We start from the raw sequence: 19,993 nt of genomic DNA, 5'->3' as shown, positions 1-19,993 counted from the left end.
GAAATGACAATGGGCATTAAGGCACTGATGGGATGCATAGCACAAGGACCCTGCTCTTAGTCCATTTGTGTTGCTGTAACAAAATGCCCAAGGTTGGGCACTTTATAAAGAAAAGAGGTTTGCTGAGCTCACAGTTTTGAGGGCTGAAAGTCGGCGAATGGGTGGCCTTATTGTCTGAGGCTCTGGTGAAGCCCCCTTGGATGTGTCCCCACATGACGGAGAGCACCATGGTGGGAGCATCTCAAGAGGGAGCAATCGCATGTTGAGACAGGAAATGAGATTCAGGAGCCAGGAACTCACTCTCAAGGGCACTAACCAGGGTCCTCCGTAGTTACGTGAATCCATTCAGATGGCAGAGTCCCCGGGGACCTAACCGCCTCCCACTGGGCCCCACCCTTAGAGTTTCGCCTCCTCTTAATGCTGCCACATGGAGAACCAGGCCGCCAGCCCAGGAAGTCTTGGGGAGCAAGCCACACCCGCCCCCAGCAGACTCTCATTGGTCTGGAGCTCAGAGAGGGTATCTGTGGTTGGGGTGGCATCCTCTGGGAGAGCCTGGCCTCCCACACTGCTCCTGGCCCCGGCTGCCCTCTGGGTTTCCTGGGCCACTCTGTGCTGTGGTCTCCAGCCGAGGGACGCAGGGCCCCTGGGGTCCTGGGCCAGGACATGAGCCACGGGATCACCTGAAGAGGGAGCTCTGAGAGGGGCCAGCCCTCCCCTCGCCCCGCTTGTCCGGACCCAGGGCCTCCTGCAGGCTCACCAGGCCCTGTCTACCCCTTGCTTCCAGGCGACAGATGAAGACTCGCCCCCCAACAACCAGATCACCTACAGCATCGTGGACGCCTCCGCCTTCGGCAGCTACTTTGACATCAGCATGTACGAGGGCTACGGAGGTACGAGCCGCTGGGCTCTGCACGCTCACTCCTCTCTGGGGACAGGCGTGCTCAGGGAAGCTGCCTGTGGCCAGTGGTCGCCCTCCCGGAGGGTCAGCACCTGCCTCACGGCAGCCAGACCCTTCTGTGGTTCTTGGGCTCCTGGCCAGCTGGCAAGTCTGCAGCTGGGAAGGCTGGTGTTACCAGAATCCGTGGGGGTCCCCATCTCGTACCACGTCCACCTGAGCAGATCCCTGAGGGAGCTTTGCTGACTGAGCTGCCCCAACCCAGGGGCTGTCCTCTGGCCCCCTGGTGGCCTCCCAGGCTGGGGCCTTTCCTTACCTGGCCCAGGCACCATTTCCATTACAGACACACCCTGCCAGTCCTTGTCCCTAGAGCCCCAGGAGCAAGAACAGCAGCAGCAACTCCAAGATCCAAGATCCTGAGTCAGAGAGACACCTTGCTCTGTAGACAGGCAGTTGAAGCCCAGAGACAGGGAGCCATTTACCTGAGGTCACCAGCAAAGCTGCCCAGCTTAGCACTCGAGTCCCTGTGTGATCTGGTTCTTGGTTACCTCTCCAGCCTGGTAGCTCAGCAGAACTCCCTGCCCACCATGATTCAGCCTCTCTGAACCCCTGGACACCCTCTGCCCTTGTGCTGGGCACCTCCGTGCTCCTTCTGCCAGGAAAGCCTCCTCCCTGCCTCTCGGCCCCACCTCCATGGCCTATTAGGCTCACAGCCTCTGAGCCTCCTGTGATGTCCCCTCTGTGGGGGAGTTCCCGGATGCTGGGAGACTGGGTTAGGTCCTCCCCAGGCAGAACGCCCCAGTGCCCTGGACGCCCATGGTCCCCGCTCATTCCTCCCACAGAGACATGCGGTCACAGGAAATGCCAGCCTGTGCTCTGCATAGTATCTGAAGTCCCTCGCTAACCAGCTTGACAGCAGCAGGCCTCTGCTCACCTCCTCTGCCGCAAGAACCTCCCTCAGATTTGCTATTAGTAAAGCAATCATGTTGCGTCCCACGTCCAAACAGAACAGTGCAACCGAATACTGTTGTCGCAGCTTTGCAGATGACCCAGGCCACTTCCAAGCCAAGATGCGCACCCCGCCCCCTCCAAGTTGAGAATCAGTGGCTTAGCACAAAAGATTGTGGCCACAGGAGTTCAGGCTGGTGCCTGGTGGGGACATTTGAGAACCGAGGCCTCTCTTCGCTCCCTGCGAATCTCTCCTGGTGGTCTTCCCCTCAGAGAAAGAGGGGAGGGAGTGCTAAGTGAGACAGGCCAGGGGAGACCAAGGACAAGACTGCCATCTGCTCCCCACTGCTAAGCCCTTCCTGGCACCCCAGTGCTGGGCAATGAACGGTGAATTCTGTGCTTATGGGGGTGGGGTGCCAGTTACGAGGACAAGGCTAGAGAGTGGGAGGCTTGACGCTCTCCTCTGCGCAACTTCCAGACCAATGGGGGGAAAGTGCAAAAAGAAACGTGCGAATGAGGTAGACAGCGGAGCCTGCCGAATTCTGGATTTGTCCAAACTTGGGATCATATCCTGGCTCTATTATGTTGCTAGCTGTGTGACCTTGGGCAAATTACTGAACCTCTCTGGTTTCTCTATCAGTAAAGTGGGGCTTTTCATACCACCATCGTCACAGTTACCACCCAATGAGTTCAGGAAGGTCCCTGCTGCGTATTAGGAAGTCAGTACACTTAGGTGAAGACCAGGAGGCTCCCAATATTCAGAGACCAGAGAGGAAAACCAGGCAGAGCTGGCCAAGGTCATGTCAGCCACAACTTCTCTGCCTAAGGGAAGCCCTGGCTGACTGGGCATCTGAAGCCTGCTCACCGTGGGGCTGTTCCTGTCATTCCAGTGATCAGCGTGAGCCGCCCCCTGGATTATGAACAGATACCCAATGGGCTGATATACCTGACGGTCATGGCCAAGGACGCTGGCAGCCCCCCTCTCAACAGCACAGTCCCCGTCACCATCGAGGTGTTTGTGAGTACCCAGGGGCTCTGGCCTTGCTCTTCCAGGGTACAGGGTGGCAAATGCTTTCTGGAGAGCTGGGACCGTGTGGTTGGCGGTTCCTCCAGCTGTCCCAAATTCTGCCCCCAGCAAAGCTCTGCCTGCAACTAAGCTGCCTGCCCGCTGGGCCAGGGAAGCCCCCAGGGCCCTGGGGTTCGGGAAGGGGCAGATTGCCCTCTCTGACTCCTTTTGGGGTCCTCAGGGCAGCCTCTGAGGGGATGGAGTGGGGCCAGGCAAGAAGAAAATGAGGTAGGATTTCTCCATCGATAGCCACATTCCCTGAGGTTCTGGAATGACGGCCAGGTGGTCATCTCCCTTCTGTGTCCCTCTTCTTCTTTCCACTCCTCTGAAGATCTAGAGGGGCCTGAAAGCAAACCACAGCTGGTCTGACATGAATGTCAAGCACAGCTTAGTGCTGTCTCTGTCTCAAATTATCAGCCACTGAATCCATCTCCACACCGGTTCATTTGTGCCACACGGCTCCCCCGGCGATCCAGGAGATGCAGAGCGTGGCCGGGATGGGGCCAGGGGCCTCTCCCCGCTGAGACCCCCACACACCTGAGCATGCTCAGGCAGGCCCCCCAGCCCACCCACCCAGTCCGCCTCAATGGGAGTGGGTACGTTATCGGCTCCAGAGGATTAAATCAGAATGTCAGATGGGGAGATCCGCTGCGATTTGACATGAGCTCAGGAAAATCTCACCCCAGACCAGGCTTCCTGTCAGCCAGCTTCATTGGGAGCCTCTGGCACGCCCTGCACCTGTCCTTAGCAAGCCTGGTCTCTCCACCCAGAGCCGCAGCCCCAGGGCCAGCTCCCCAGTGGGGAGGGGAGACCCGCGAGCTGGGCCAGGGAGTGACGGAAGCTGATGGAGGCCTGGAGGGAGCCGGGAGGCTGGGAAGGGGCAGCAGAGGAGGAGCAGGGTCCGGCCTTGCGTCTGGGGTCCTTGTTTGTGACCACTTGGGCTTCGAGGAGTGGCGGGGGAGGGAGAGAGGGGGATCCACAGGAGCTCAGAACTGGCCTGTCTTGAACCCACAACCTTAAAATGGGTGATGCCAAAGATCCAGAACGGGTTCCCTGGCAATCACGACCACGGCCTGGTGTTCGTTGCCACAGGACAACCTGACCTCAATTTCCCAGTCCTGGTCACAGCCCCCAAGCCTCCCTTGACCCTGGCCACACTTGAGACCTTAACCAACCTGCCCGTCCCTTGCACGCCACCATTCTTCTCAGATAAGGGGCCCCGGCGGAGGTGGGTGGGCGCCTGCGCCGTGGCCCCCAGGAGACCCTGAGTGGAAAGAGGAGCGCAGCCCCGGCATAGTTTGGAGCATCTGGGTTTGTGCTCAGCTCTTCCAGCTGTGTGGCCTGGAGAGGGCTTCTTACCTCTCTGAACCACGGTTTCCTCATCTGTAAAATGGGGATGCACGTGGTAGCTTCCTTGAGTTGGCTTGAGGACACCATGAGATCATGCAGCTGGCACCTGGCACCTGGCATCAGACAGCTGATGGGACAGGCACAAATACTCAGGCAGCAGGCAGGCTCCAGCCTGTCTTTAGTGCACATGGGGCGCAGGGGCCTCTGTGGGCTTTGGGAGAGGGGAGCGCGCGGGGCTAAGGGAAGCAGGTTGAGGTCTGTACTCCAGCCGAGGCCTGGGTGGGGTCACCACCCAGTGGAAGTTAAAACTCACCTGAGCTCCAGCAGAGCCCCGTGCCTCCCTTGACTCAGTCTTTCTCGGCCCCATTTTACAGATGAGAAAACTGAGACTCGGGGAGGGCTCATAGCTGGCCTGAGAGCACAGTGCCTTCCTCACCGCTGGTTAGCGGCAGAGCTGGGTTGAACCGCTCCTGCTGACTCCCAGGCTGACGTTCTTCCCACCACACTCACGGGCCTGGAGCCTGGGTCTTCCCTCCCCCCGTGTGACTGAGACCTGGGGACCTTCTTAAAGTGCCACACTTGTCCAGCAGGACTGAGGTGGGGCCTCAGTTCTGCATTGACAGCAATGGTGGTTTATTGACGCTTCTGCTCAGGGGACCACATTTGGAGCAGTAAGGCCTTCGAAGATCTGCCCTCAGCAGATTTTGAAACCCAGGGACTGCCCTGCACCCCTCCCACCCCCAGGACCCTCCCGACCTGGGACAGGGCAGGGCCTCTTCTCTCTTCCCCTCAGTCTCTCTGGGAGACCAGAGCGAGCAGGAAAGGGAAGGTCAGGGGCTGAGCTGACCTTTTATCCACTGTAAATACCGAGTGGCCGCAACCTCCCCCTGATCCCAGGGACAGAATCTCTGTGGGGGGCGAGTGGGCCCGGGGCTCCGCTTCAGAAGTCCAGCAGCAGAGGCCCTGCGTCACCTTCCCTGAGCACTGTCACGCGGGTCTGCAGGATCATACCCCTCCTTTCCAAGTCTGCCCCAGCCCCGAGGGACCAGGAGGGGCTGGCAACAAAGACAGGTGCCCCCCGGCTGTGCGTGGAGAGTCTACGGTCTCGCGAGCAGGGCTTTTGGACAGCACAGTCACTCGTATCTAAGGACCACACTTGAAAAGGTCACCGCCTTCGGGCTGATTTTGCACGTGGGTGGTTTTTAAGTACCTGTCACTCGGCTCCGCTGCCTCCTCCCTCCACCAAGAGAATTTTCTCTCAACTGAAAAAAAAAAAAGAAGAAGAAAGGGAGCCCCAGGCAGGCGGGCGGAGGGAGGGAGTGGCTGAGACAGCGCCTCCTGCTGGGGCCCAGGCCCAGGCGCAGGTCGGGGTGGGAGAGGCAGGCCCGGGATCAGAGCGAGGGGCCAGGAGCAGGTGAGGGGCCAGGTGACTCCTTGTCATCCATTGCTTGTTGGTTTTTAATAAAGAAGTCAAACTCGGTTTGTAGATTTCCCATTAGGGGACAATAAGCTTTTGTAGAGGAGCCGCTGAATTAGAACTAATAGCAAATGCAGCGCCAGGATCCGGGGAAATATCACCGCTAATAAGTTTCTGCCTCGTGCTCGGGCCCTGACATTCTCCGCGCCGGGTCGCGCAGTCAAGCAGAAGCTCCAGTGTGTGTATGGGGCACTCGTGCCCGCACCCGGGGGCCCAGGAGGGGCAGGTGTGCCACAGGGGCACGGGGCATCGGGGGAGTCCTGGGACAGCCAGTCCCAGGGCAGAGGGTCCGGTCAGCATGAGCCAGGGACAGATTCAGGAAGCATCCCCTTTCTGGGTACCCACAACTGCAGCAGCTGAGGTTCTCTGGAGTCCCACAGGGTGGATGGCTAGACTGGATGGCTAGACAGCATGTCCTCGCCTCTTTCCCGGTTACTTAGCCAGAAGTGACTCCAGCACAGGGGGCTTAGCCCAGGCTCCCTCCCCTGGAGGAGCCCTCAGCTCCCTGAGCCATGAGACCCTGGGAGTAGGACCTACTGAAGACGGTAGCCTGGAGGCTGCCCCAGGGCTGTGACTCAGCCGCTCCTGAGCTTGCCCTGTGCTCTTGGGCCAGGGGAAGGCGAGGGACAGGGGTCCACAGAGGCTCCTCCAAGAGGGGGCAGAGTGGAAATCTCGGGGAATGATTCAGAAGCAGTTGGTGGGGATGAGTCTCCGGGGCAGGAAGCTCCCTGAGCCAAGAGGACCAGGGTGGGTATGGTGGAGCAGCGGGGCCAGGGGCAGGGACTGCACACAGGTTGCCCGTGGTGGGGCCTCCCCGCTACCTGTGCCCAGTTCAGTCCCTCGGTCCAGCCCGCCCTGGCCTGTTGAAGTCCTGACCAGAGGAGGGAGAGCAGGTGCCAAGCAGGTGTCAGGCTTCAGGCCGGGGTGGAAGCCCTTGTCCTTGTGTGTGAGGAGGGTCTGGCTATCCCTGCCTGCAGCCAGCTCAGGACAAGATCTCAGGGTGTGGGAAGGACCATGGCCGGCCAGTGCATACTCCAGTTCCTTTGGGGTTGGGGCAGTCCTTTCTTCCTCCCTTCAAGTGGGGTTTCTAGAACCTTCTATCTTTGTCTTGCCTGAGATGGGAGGGAAGGTCAAACAGGGATCCCCAGCATGGGGGCTGAAGTGAGCTTGGAGCTCTGGGTGACAGCAGGGACCCTGAGTGGTGGGCAGTCACTGCCCATCTTTGCCCCTCCCTGTGCCTTCCCCACCCCCTCAAGCTTCCCCAAGACCTATCTTGCCTCATTGAGCCATGGCTTGCCAGAGGGACACCCCGCCAGGCCCTGGTTTTGCGTAGAGGCCAGAGCTCCTCAGCGTCCCCATGCCCAGCCTGCCCCCTTGGCCCGCCTGGGACTGCTGCCCAGCCTGAGCGGCTCCCTGCCCACTACCTGCCTGCTCTCCTTCCAGGACGAGAACGACAACCCCCCCACCTTCAGCAAGCCCGCCTACTTCGTCTCCGTGGTGGAGAACATCATGGCAGGTATGGGCCGGGCAGCGGGTGGGGGCCTGAGGCGGGCCGGCCAGCCGCCTCGGACACCTGCAGGACTTGCTCCCCAGCTTTGCGCGTGAATTTAGGGAGGTCCCTGGCTATCCATCTCTGTTTCCCAGGTTAGGGGTCCCGTGACAAATCAGGAAGCCTTTGAAGACCTTGGGTTATCTGCTAACCCGCAGCTATTTAGAGAGCACCTACTATGTGCAGACACTCCTCTGGGTCCCTGCTCTCTGGCAGTGACAGTCTAGCAGGAAGAGAATGGTGACCAATGATTAATTAAGCCACCCAGGGTGCGGAGTTCTGAGTCTGTGGGCTGGAAGGCAGTCACAGGACCTCCTTGAAGGGCCTTGAGGTGTGTTCCTAGGTGAGCAGGAGATGAGGCTCAGCCCTGGGCCGGGCCACGGTGCCAGGGCCCCGCTTGCAGCCCCAGGGCTCCCAGCTCCCTCCTGGGCTCTGGGGGATCTGCTCTGCCCTGAGACAACCGGGTGGCTTCCCCCTGCCCTCCAGAGTGTGTTCTGCTGTGGGGACACGCTCGTGTCAGGAACCGCCACGCCCCTGGATGGGTCAGAACGCTGGCGTGGAGACAGCTGGAGCCAGGGACCCTGGAATCAGGCACAGCTGGAATCAGGCACCACGAGATGCAGGGCCAGCTGGAGTTGGGATGGCCTTCCAATGGCACCACAGGCCTTTTAAGAGAACCTCTGGGTACCCCTCTGGTGTCTGATGATGAGCTATCAGGTGCCAAGCTGTGCCTGCCCGCCTCCCCCCCCCCGCCCCCACCCCCCCCACCCCCCGTCACAGCCTCGCATGCCCAGGGTGTTATCCTCCTGGGAAGCCTGGGGCGCTCCCCAGGGTCTGTGCCCCAGGGTCTGTGCCAGAGGTACCTGATTCTCTTCCTAAGCGAGGGCTTGTGGGTAGCAGGGCACCTTAGAGCTTGTGTACCTGTGCTCCTGCTCAGGGCAGGATGGAAGAGTCAGATCCGAGGCTCCTGGCCACCTGGAAGGGGCTGCCATCACCTCGTGACCCCTGACCTTCCCAGGACTGATCTTCAGCATGTGGTAACCAGGGTCGGCACAGCACTGCGGGAGAGAACTGTGGGCCTCTGTGCATGTGTGCTTCATCCCCAGGGATCCCCCCGTGATCCCACAGGGAAGATCCATGTCTGCAGAGCAGGCTGAGGCTCAGACAAGCCAGGCACTTGCCAGGGGCCGCGGGCGTCCAGCCTGGGGTTGATGACATGGGACTCCAGTGCCCTGAACCCCTCGATGGCCAGAGCTGGGAGCAGGGTGGCGGGAGGGACTGCAGACAGAAGCTTGGTGGGCACAGCCTCAGGCCAGGCCGTTCTTGGGTTTTGGCCAGGGCCTCGGGAAAAGCTGATCCTCCACCCAGGCGTGCACGCGGCTAGAGAGGAAGGCAAAGGCCTAAACTGGACATTAACGAGAAAATAAAAAGCCTTATAAATTCCCCCATGAACAAGATAAAACAGGATCAAAATTGGATGCAATAAATGTAGAATAATTTAATATGGAGCTTCATTTCTTTTTGACTCAAAAGTAAAAGGTGGTCAGTCTGAGTGTTTAATGTGGAGGCAGCTGGGCAGGGTGGGGAGGTAGCACTGAGTTGGGAGAGAGGTTGGGGGAGGAGGTCAGACTCTCTCAGAGGCCCGGCCTCCCCGTTCCATGGAGCCCCATCCCGCCAAGCGCAGGATCCAGGCCCAGAGGACAGGTAGAATCTCACCCTGGAATCCCCCAGGCCAGGCTCTCTACCTCCCTGAGGCCTGCGCACATCCGGGCCCCTAGGAACTGGGACTGGAAGCCCAGGGTGAGCAATACCCCACCCCTTTTGTCTCCCAAAGGAGCCACAGTGCTGTTCCTGAACGCCACAGACCTGGACCGTTCCCGCGAGTACGGCCAGGAGTCCATTATCTACTCCCTGGAGGGCTCCTCTCAGTTCCGGATCAACGCCCGCTCAGGTGAGCCCCGGGGGCCCTGGTGCCTGCACCCTAGACCCTCGGGCCAGGGTTTCCCCTTCTCTGTTTGGAGCAAGCCCACTTTGAACATCTGGTTTCATCCCTGAAATATTCACCTAAGTGTGATTACCACTCTTACCCAAAACAATCTCGGTGTGAACCTAGCCACTGCAGGAGGTCATCAGGAGTCCTATTAGGTTTCGGATATGAGACATTTTACCCACAGGTGGTCCAACACCTCTTCAGGGACACGTTTACTCATGTCCAAGCATCCCCCTCCCTTGGCCACTGACCTGGTCCTTGACCCGGCTCCTCCTCATATACACCTGCATGCCAGAGGGCGGCTGTGTCATTAGCTGAGTTACTACCGGGAGCATAGAAAGTACTGGAATGTTGCTGTCATTACATTCTTTTATTTATCCACTGAGGGCCCCACCCCAGCTCCCTGTTCAGCCGCACTTCCGTCCGTCTTGGGTTCTCTTTATTCCTCCCTCCCACTTTCTCTCCTCCTTGAAGCTGGAGGGAGGGAAAGAGACAGAAAGATTTTGAGACCCTGGGCTGTTCCACCAGACGCAGGGGAATCTGGGATCTCTGGTTCATCAGAGATCATCTGCTCTGGGCCAAGCGCTGAGCCAGGCCCTGGGGTGGAGGAGGAGGAGCAGGAGGACAGGACCCTCATGGGGCATGCGAGGCACCCGCTTCCAAGTCCCCATTTCTGTCTGAACTAAGGGAACTCCAGACACCAAACAGGTCATCCGACACTGGGTGGCGTAGGACAATGGAAACACACGGCAGTCCAGCACAAGTGTGCAGGTCGGCCTCCTGCAGGATGGCTCTGTGGCCAGGCTGTGGCTCCAAGGTCACTGCAGAAGGAAGAAGAGCACACGGGCATCATGCCAGGGGGCGCTGGTAGGCCAGGCCTGGAAGTGACATACCTCACTCCGCCCAGACAGGCGACGGCCCCGCCCCGTGCAGGGGACCCTGGGAACAGAATGCCTGCGGGCAGCCCCTTTCCAGCAGAACTTCCACCATGATCACCCTGAGCGTCCCTGCCACGGGACATCGGTGGGTCACCAGTTATCCACGCCCCACTGGCCAGAGCTGGCCTTCAGTCTCTCCCTGATCTACCTTCCCTGGGAGCTCCGGAAGCCATGGCCGGAGCTGATGTGCACAGACTACAGAGTGGGAACCCCGGGCGGTGCTGAGCCTCTCCTTCCACCTCTGAAAAAGCAGAGGCCTCCCTCCCACACTCGGGAGCATCCACCCCAGCAAGCCCCTGCTTCCAGAAAGCTCCAAGCAAGGCAGCCATTCCTCAGTATCAGCAAGGGATGCTTCTCCGTGGAGAACAAAGCACCCCAGACCCTGTGTAAGACGGTGTGTAGCTATGCGCATCCTCCGGTAGATTTCAATCATCTCTGCTTACAACGCCTAATGCAGTGTGATCGCTTTGTAAAAGTTGTTCTGTTGTATCATGGAGGTAATAATGGCAAGAGAAAAAGCCCGTACACCTTCAGTCCAAATGCAGTTGTTTTCCCCGATTTCTGCTCAGTTGAATGTGCAGGTGTGGGGCCTGCAGACACAGAGGGCGGACACAGGGGCAGCGTGATTAATTCGCATTCACCAAGTGCTGCGCTCAGTTCTCTGACCAGCCTCGTCTCACCTCACCCTCTGGCATTATCCCCATTATTCAGATGAGGAAACCGAGGCCCAGGAGAGGTTCAGAACTTCCCCGAGTACTCACCGAGCTGAACTTGTGACTCCAGAGTCCAGATGTTACACACCGCGTTGTGCTAGAGCCCTGTGGTGCCACCCTGATGGAGTGGGGCCCCACCCTAGCCCCTGAGGCAGGGTCTGCAGCTCCACACCAGACCCTGTAATGGTGACACTGACCTTTGCTGCTGTCTGAACGCCGCTCCTTCAGCTCCAAAAGTGGAAGCCTTTTCCTCCGAGCTCCTTGGTCAAATTAGCCAGGGCTGCTGCACAAAGTTGGCCTTAATTGGATCTAATTTCCCAGACAGGAGAGGCCATCTATCATGCCGTCAAGTTTACGTTTAAAACTTTTTAGAGATTAATTTCTTCCTCGCCCTGCCAATTAATTGACACCACCCCACTGGGGAGCTTGGCTCAGTGGGCAGACCTTTGCCAGTCTTTGGTCCCTGGCCTGAGTACCTTCGCTTACTTGTCCCTCACCCCTAGCTCTCTGCTCAACCCTCACTGGTCAGAAGATAGGCCAGATGACCCTCTGGACCATCTGACCCAGCTCCCTCGTTTTATGATCAAAGAAATCAAACAGAGAAGTTAAGCCACTTGCTTCATGTCACACAGCTCAGGCAATGGGGAAAAAAATGATGGATAGCATGTCATCCCTGCCCTTGGGGAACTATGACAGTCCACTGGAAGGAAGCCATAGTTACTTCCTCCTCACAACAGCTCTAGTAGGCACGCTGTTCTCCATTTTACAGATGAGAAAACTGAGGCCCACCCAAGGCCAAGCATCTGGGAAGGGTGAACTCAGAATACAATCTGGGTTTCACCGTCCTCATACAGGAGGCTCCCTTCCCACTGCCCCTGGGAGCTGGTGAACCGCCTGGCCGGGATGTGGGGATGAAGTCAGCTCCCACTAGCTGGCCTGTGAGCTCCACGTTCAATGCCCTCGAGTCGGTAGCTTGAAACTGGCCCTGGTGGGACTATCACACCACTGAAATCAGCAAACGCTTTTTTTCCCCCTTTTTGGAAGCTGATTGTCACACATGTCCCAGCATGCCACTGCCAAGGTGAGGTCCGTCTTTCAGTTTAGCTAAAATAACAAAGAAACACCAAAAACAGCCGGCAAAAATCGTGGTCTCCTCTAACTGTTTTCATTTAACATCATAACTTGTTTACACACTAAAAACAGTCAAGGTGATATAAGTATGCGAGTCCCGGGGTCGTGAGGAAATTACTTGATAGCCGTTAATTCTCAATGCGCTGTAGATTCAGCTGTCTGGGACTGGGTCACACGCAGGCACACGTGGAAATACTTGGGGGTCTTTCCTTCCTGTTGTTGTTTCCTGTGACTCTGTGAATCAATAGTGCCCTGCGTTCTTTTAAGGTTTCCATGACAGCTAAACTAATCCCACTGCAGGTCCCATTATTGTTCCCTTTGGACCAGATGAGGAAACTGAGGCACAGCAGATCTACGTAGTCCCAGGTGATACAATCAGTATGATAATGCCAAGCCTAAGCCAGAGGTTTTCTGTGACTGAGTTTGAGGCTCAATGGCCTCCTTCCTGTTCTTCAACCCCTTAGCCTCCAGAATTGGCCTCGACTTCACACCCTGGGGGCATGATCACCGTCCCACGGCCCCCAAGCACGCAGACACACGCTGCCCCCTGTGGCATCCACCCTGGCTCTGCTCCAGCCACACCCTCTGGCTCATCCCTCCTCTCTCTGGCAGGTGAAATCACCACCACGTCTCTGCTGGACCGAGAGACCAAGTCTGAGTACATTCTCATCGTCCGAGCAGTGGACGGTGGCGTAGGACACAACCAGAAAACAGGCATCGCCACCGTGAGTGCCCACCCCTTCTGCGCCCGCAGCCCTGCCCGTGCTGACCAGGTCACGGCTCCCAGCTCATTCCCAGGATTCCCCGTGGGCCTCCGAGCAGTGGGAGACGCAGAGAGTAGGCTGGGGGCAGACGCCACCTCCTCATCAGCCTGAGACGGTGCCGCAGCCGTGGGGAAGGAAGGGCTTGCCACCTGGGATGTGGGGTGGGGGAGCACATAGAGCCCTCAGAGGCCAGCAGGGCAGGTGGCAGAAGGCCTGAGCCCCAGACACCATCCTGCCTCAGTACTGCCAAGAAGCAGAAGCCAGGGTTCTGCAGAGAGGGCCGCTCAGCGCAGGCAGCAGGGTCCTGGACGGTCCCTGAGGGCTGGTCACCCCAGCCCAGCCTGGGTTCCCTGCCACGAGCCAGTAGGACCAGCAAAGCCCCGAAGCCCCATCCAGTGCCACGTATGGCCACCAAGGTGCCCCAGCAAGCAGGAAACTGGAAGAAGGAATTTCGGGGTCCTGAGCGAGCTCTGGGCTACAGAAAGAACAGGGAGTGAGGGGCAGAAAGCTCCTCCGTGGGAGAGGAGGAAAGGTCGGCTGTGGCAGTCACTCCAGCCACCCCCCTGCTAGTTCCGCTCTTGCTGTCCTGGGCTCTCCCTGGGAACCCTCTCCTGACCTCTCTCCATGGTCCCCGCCCATCCTTGCCCAGTCAGAGGGGCTGAGGCTGGGGTGGGCGTCACTTGGCTGTGACTTGGCAGAAAAACCCATGGTGCCCGACTCCATCAAAGGAGGCCCTGCTAATAGGAATCAGAACCCTATCAATAATTCACCTGGTGGCAGGTGAGCAGGGAAATTGCTTGACTTGTAGCCGAGACTGGGAAGCTCAAGGGATTCTCTCAGATCCCCCGCCCTGTCAGTCACCTCCAGCCAAGACTTGGATGGCTGGCAGAAGTCCTGGGTCACAGCAAAGACTTCAGGGCCACCCCGTCCATTCTCTGCCTGAATCCTCTCCTCCCCAAGAGACCTGACTCCATCCTGTCCTCAAAAGACCAGGCCCTCTCCAAATTTGATGAAACTGGTATAATCAATGCTAGGGCGGCCATCAGCATCGGGGGTGAGGCTCAGTGGTAGAGCACTTGCCAAGCAGGCAAGGCCCTGGGCTCATCCCGGGCGCTGCCTCCCATCCATCCTGCCCTGCCCAGCTCAGCAAAGCGTGCTCCACAGCGCCCCCTATGGCTCCACAGGTGAACGTCACCCTCCTGGACATCAATGACAACCACCCCACCTGGAAGGACGCCCCCTACTATATCAACCTGGTGGAGATGACACCTCCAGACTCTGACGTGACCACGGTAGGTAGGACTGGAACAGGGGTCTGCCAGGCTGCCCTTCTAGGGGTGGGTGCGTTCCTACCACGATCCCTGGGACTACCAGGGATCAGCATGGGGCTGATGGACTTGATGCTTCCCTCTGAGCCAACTCTCGGAGCAGACTTCTAGAAGCTTCCTTGCATAGTTAAAGGTAGTCAGAAGTCAGGGGAAAGCCCTCCCCCAGCTTCTGGTGTCAGCGGGCTTCAGGCTTTGGGCAGCTGGGGACAGTGGCAGGGGAGCTAGGGCTGAGCTTGTAGCCACTCTTGTCCTGAGATCCCCAGACTCTTGCCACCCACCCATGAGATTTCCCCACCCTCAGCTCTGTCCCAGCGTCTGTCCTTCACCACCTGGTGCCCATATCCGTCAGCTTGGTCAGCCCCCACCCGTGCTGGCCCCAGGGCTGCCCCCCAGGTGTTGAAGTCCACACCAGGGGTGCTCTGGTGCAGCGTCCCCAGGTCCCTATCTGGTGTGCTGCATGCACATATGTCCAGGTGCCACTCAGCATGAGGAGGGGAGATATAGCCAAAGCCACTGGGCCTGCAGGATAGAGACTGGTTTCCAGGGACAACCCAGGAAAGCAGGGTGGAGCACCCACAGATGCCCTGCTGTCACCTCTGTAGACATCTCCTCCCCACAGCCTGGTCCCCAACTGTCCAGCTCCACAGCCACCCAGCCAGCCCTGTGGTGGACATGATCCCTGTCAGCTCCTAGCGCCCCATTCACTGATCCCTGGGACGTGTCCAGCACCATGCCGAGGGCCTCCTGTGGATGCTCTCACCCTCAGCAAACTCCCAGGCAGGTGGATTCGCTGCCCCCGTTTTACTGTGGAGGAAACAGACCTGGGGCTTCTGGGGTTTGCCCAAGGTCTCTGGGCTAGTGAGAGGTGGCAGCAGGACCCCAACCTGGCTCTGTCTGCTTTGAGACAAGGGATTGGAAAATACTGGGCCCCGCCCTTAGAGTCTGCCGAGAGGTGGGGGCCCCAGCAAGCGGCCCACATCCTGAGGAATTGAGGCACTGATGTGGGTGGGAACCGGTCCTTGCTTTTGGATCTGGCTCTCCAGAAGGCCTCCCCCTCACACCGAGCAACCTTGGGGCAGCCCCCAGCCTCATCAGCCACATCCTATGGTGACAAGAGCCATGGAGATCTAGATGGGAGAGAATGTCAACTTGGGAGGCAGAACAAAGAAGGAGAGGCTGGCCATCCTGTCCTGTCCGCATGCTCGAGATCTGCGTGACTCCCAGCTGCAGTGTGGGTGTCCCCTCCCAGAGGCTGCGTCGGTCAAGGATGAGGGATCCGGCATCTGTGTTTGTTCAGAGTCCCCTGTGTTGGTGCTGGCAGGCCAGGGACCACTGGAAAACCCTCTCCTGGGTCACTTGCACTGCTCTGTGGGACTCCAGGTCTGGCATTCTCTGCTGCCACCTTGTGGTCAGACTTAAGACAACCTCCTCCCACCCAGCAGGGACCCCAGGGCCAGGGCTGGATGCCCACTCCTGAGACCTGTCTGGCTAACTATTACCTTGGCTTTGTTTTTCTGGAAAAATATCCCAAAAGAAATTGAGAGGTAGGTGATGGAGGTAGCTCTACAAAAACCTGTCTGCCCAGGACACCAGCCTGGGATGCCGTTGTCGAAGAGCCCCCCGGTCAGGCAAAGAGGAGGTTTTCCAGGTGGGGTCTACACTTACCTCTGGGCAGTTTCGAGCTCAGGTCCACAGTGGCCCTCTCTGGCCTTTCTCATGTTCTGCTGAGCCTTGAGCAGGTATGGACGTTGGGCCAGGGGCTGCTGGGCAGGGTTGGGGTACAGGAAGCCAAAGGCCTGTGTCTCCCTCCTGCTCAGACCCACTGCTGGCTCCCCTCTCAAGCTGTGTGAAAGTCACAGTCCTTACCTCAGAGCCACTAGGATCTGCCCCATGGTTACCCCAGCACATACCCTCACTACAGCAGGGCCATCCTATCCCTCCTCAGGCACAAGACAGGCAAGGACCCGAGCACTGGGATTTTTCAGTGTCCCATGGTTACATTTGAGCCAGAAAAATAAAAGTAATGACTCAAAAATTCAAAATAGCAAAATCAAAATTAAACCCCGTTATATTAAACATCCTCCAAATGTAATACAGGAACCTAGTGTTTGTGGAAGTTTTATTACATCTGAGGACGAATTCTAGAATTCTTGAGAATGTTCCAGAATTCTCTGGAATTCCCAGTGATGTTTGATTGCTGGGAGATGAGAAATCAAGACGTCGGTACATTAATCAAGTTGGTCATTGAAAAATTATTTCAAGAATAGTCATAAAAATTCTTTAAACGTCGTACCCATAAAATGTTGGCACGCGTATGTATGTACATGTGTACGGATGTGGGTATGTTTTAGTACCTTCCCAGGGGCCCCCCAGAGCCTGCTGAGGCTCAGCCCAGGGTGAGGTGGGGCTGTGGCTGGGATGTGGGGAAGGTGGCTGCAGACAGAACAGCTAACCCAGAGTGTCAGGTGACAAGAAGAGTGATATTTGAGTGGGGCTGGCCCACCTCCTGGTCATGTCCTACCATCCTTCCCCCTCCCCCCTCCCCGGGCCCACTGGCCTCTCAGTTCCTGACACCACTCACCTCTTCCCCACCCCAGAGCCTCTGCACAAACTCCTCCCTCCCACAGAATGCTCTGCTCCCTGCCCCCCCCACACCCCTGTTCCTCCATGACTGGCTCAGTCCTCCATCTGTCCCAGCTTAAAAGGTCACCTCTTAGAGAGGCCCTCCATGCCTCTGCCCTGCTCCGTGTTGTTTCCTTCAGGTCCCGCAGTCCATGCTTATTCCTTTGGTTGACCATTATTAAGAGGTGGCTAGCTTGGGCAGCCACTGATTCCACAGTGCCTGGGTTCTAATCCCAGCTCCACCACTTACCAGCAGTGTGACCTGGGGCAAGTTACTTAACCTCTCTGTGCTCCAATTCTCTCACCTAGAAAGTGGAGATAGTACGAGTCCCAACCTGATGAGAGTCAGTACATCCAAGCACACGAAGCACCTGCAGGTGGTGTGTGGTCAACAAATGGCAGTCATTGTCATGGCATCTTCCTCGCGGCTGCAGTCCCATCTGTGTGGTGTGCTGTTGAACCTCTGTGGGGATTTGAAATAGTTATCCCGGAAAGTCTGGTCTGGGAATATCTCCTCTTTCCTCCCTCCCCAGCTGGCCTGGCCTGGCTCTTCCTTGTCTGGACACCAGGGCATGTGGCCGAGGGCTCTCCCAGGGTCCCCTCCAGCACAGCGCTGGCTGTGGCCCTGGAGCCCGAGGCTCAGGGCGATTGATCCCGGTGATTTTTCAGAGCTGGAGTGGCTTTGCTCGGGTGCTTTGGGAGTCGGCGTGCATGCGTCCCCTGGTGCCCGGCGTGACCAGGCACGGGCACCATGTCTGTCCACCTACGTGGCCCGCGCTCGTGGGCAGCATCTCCGTCTGCAGTGAGCTCTTGGCCCTGCTCTCCCCGTGGCTCCTGCAGCCTCCTTCAAGGACTGGCTGATGGGCATTGATTTAGAGCCTTTCAAAGCCCTCAGCAAAATAAAGGAGAGGGGAGAGGGAGAGAATTATTCCCCGTCAGGCCGGGAGAAAAATGACGAGCGTGAAATGGGAAATAGATGAGGGGAAAGTGGTGAGAGTCCAGGAAATCGCCCAGCAGGGAGTCTAGTCTGCAGGAGGGGCCGCCCGCTGCCCTCGCAGGGCCAGGAGGGGCCCAGGGGCATTTGGGAGCCGCTACCCAGGCACCCCTGGCCTTTGCGGGGAGAAGACGAGAGCCCCGCCGTTGTGAAGTGGACCTCACGCTGGCCCAGGACGGGGCCTTTTACCCCGCGCCTGTTTCCCATCCAGAAAACCCCGGGATTAAAATCTGTCCTCCTCTAACTGTGGAGACGTGGAGGAGGGCAACGCAAGACCGGGCCTGGCTCGAATGACGCTCGGGGCACCCAAGAGCCCTGTCTCTATTTGCAAAATGGGGTGCTGGGGTCCCCAGGATGGAGGCTGGGGACACAGGTCCACAGCAGTGAGGTCACCTCCGACCTGGAAGGTGGGGACCCCCGCCCCCACCCCTTGGTGCCTCCGTCCAGCGAGGGAGCGGGGAGCAGTCTGGTGCGGGCTGGGGCTGCTGCCCCTCTCACTGGTGGCTACAGGATTCTGCCCGGCATCGGCCCCTCTCCCCGGGCAGGTGGGGGCCTCGGCCAGGGCAGCTCATCTGTCTGTTCTGCTCTAGTGGCCCCAGAGACACCTCTGGCTGGGGATTAAGCCAGCAGAGGGACAGATTCTGCTGCCAAAGCATAAAGGCCTTACATCGAATATGATGAAGGAGCTGAGGAGGCCCTGCTGTCATTGCCGTGTCCTGGAGTTAAGAATGACACCGCCTGATGCGGCTCTGGGGACTGCAGTCAGCCCCCCGGCTTTCATCTCTGGTGCCACAATGGCTTTTGCAGCACAACGGGTGGAGGAGCTGAGGGGTGGGAGCCACAGCTGTCCCGAGACTCTGGGCGGCCTCCAGAGCGGGAGCTGGGTGGGGCCGAGGCTGGTGCTGAGGGACCTTGAATTCGGCCTGGGCCTCTCTGGGCTGTTTTCCCCTCCAAACGGGTCCAGTGCATGGCTCCCTGCCTGTCCCTGTCATCCATGAAGTTTCAGAGGCCCAGTTCTTCCCAAGTCACTCCACACTCAGAAGCTCCGAGGGAAGGAAGGAAGAGCGGGTTTGGGGATGAGGCACCTGGTGTCTAAAACCCAGGTTCCAACTCCGTTCCAAAGCTCAGCCAGGGTGCAGACGCCCCCTCATAGATCACCACGGTCGGGGCTGCTGGGCCCTGCTCTCCAGAGCCCAAGAGCACGTCTGTCTGCATGTCTGGAAGGGAAGGACACAGACAAGCTGGCAGTGTTGCCTGCTGGCTTGAGGGACCTGGAACTGGGGCACAGTTCTCATTCAGCTATTTCCTGGCTTCCAGGCATTGGGCACCTCACCGAGCCTTCTCTGGGAAATGGGCATAATCATAGGTATCCGCCTCATAAGGCTGTTTACAGTGCCTGCAGAGGGCTGGTGCTTATGAGTCACAGGTATCTGCTGTACACAGGTGGGTGCTAGGTGCTAGGTGCTATACACAGGTGGGTGCTAGGTACTGTACACAGGTGAGTGTTAGGTGCTATACACTGGTGGGTGCTTGGTGCTGTACACTAGTGGGTGCTAGGTGCTAAACACTGGTGGGAGCTAGGTGCTACACACAGGTGGGTTCTAGGTGCTGTACACAGGTGGGTTCTAAGTGCTAGGTGCTGTACATAGATGGATGCTGGGTGCTTCACACAGGTGGGTTCTAGGTGCTGTGCACAGGTGAGTGCTAGGTGCTATACACTGGTGGGTGCTTGGTGCTGTACACTAGTGGGTGCTAGGTGCTGTGCACAGGTGGATGCTGTGCACATGTGGGTGCTAGGTCCTAGGTGCTGTACACAGGTGAGTGCTAGGTGCTATACACTTAGTGGGTGCTAGGTGCTAAACACAGGTGGGTGCTAGGTGCTAAACACTGGTGGGAGCTAGGTGCTAGGTGCTGCACACAGGTGGGTGCTGGGTGCTGTGCACAGATGCTAGGTGCTGCACACAGGTGATGCTAGGTGCTATACACTAGTGAGTGCTAGGTGCTGTACACTGGTGGGTGCTAAGAGCTAGGTGCTGTGCATAGATGGGTGCTGGGCGCTGCACACAGGTGGGTGCTGGGTGCTGTGCACAGATGCTAGGTGCTGCACACAGGTGATGCTAGGTGCTATACACTAGTGGGTGCTAGGTGCTATACACAGGTGGGTGCTAGGTGCTGTACATAGATGGGTGCTGGGCGCTGCACACAGGTGGGTGCTAGGTGCTAGGTGC

The 19,993-nt window shown here is 58.2% G+C and overlaps 1 protein-coding gene across 3 annotated transcripts in view; it reads left to right on the top strand.

The window, feature by feature from the left end:
• The window catches only part of CDH23 (cadherin related 23), a 391,248-nt gene that overhangs the window by 265,977 nt on the left and 105,278 nt on the right, over positions 1-19,993 (top strand). For all 3 annotated transcript variants that reach the window (XM_079137029.1, XM_079137030.1, XM_079137031.1), the window contains 6 exons: positions 785-890; positions 2,734-2,861; positions 7,180-7,252; positions 9,120-9,236; positions 12,670-12,782; positions 14,006-14,113. In XM_079137029.1, coding sequence (XP_078993155.1) covers positions 785-890; positions 2,734-2,861; positions 7,180-7,252; positions 9,120-9,236; positions 12,670-12,782; positions 14,006-14,113 — 645 coding nt within the window. The remainder of the gene's footprint in view (positions 1-784; positions 891-2,733; positions 2,862-7,179; positions 7,253-9,119; positions 9,237-12,669; positions 12,783-14,005; positions 14,114-19,993) is intronic.

Source organism: Sciurus vulgaris, assembly GCF_902686455.1.
Source record: "Sciurus vulgaris genome assembly, chromosome: 4".
Classification (NCBI taxonomy): Eukaryota; Metazoa; Chordata; class Mammalia; order Rodentia; family Sciuridae; genus Sciurus; species Sciurus vulgaris.
Note: the sequence above shows the minus strand (reverse complement) of the source record. Positions and strands in the feature narration are given on the sequence as shown.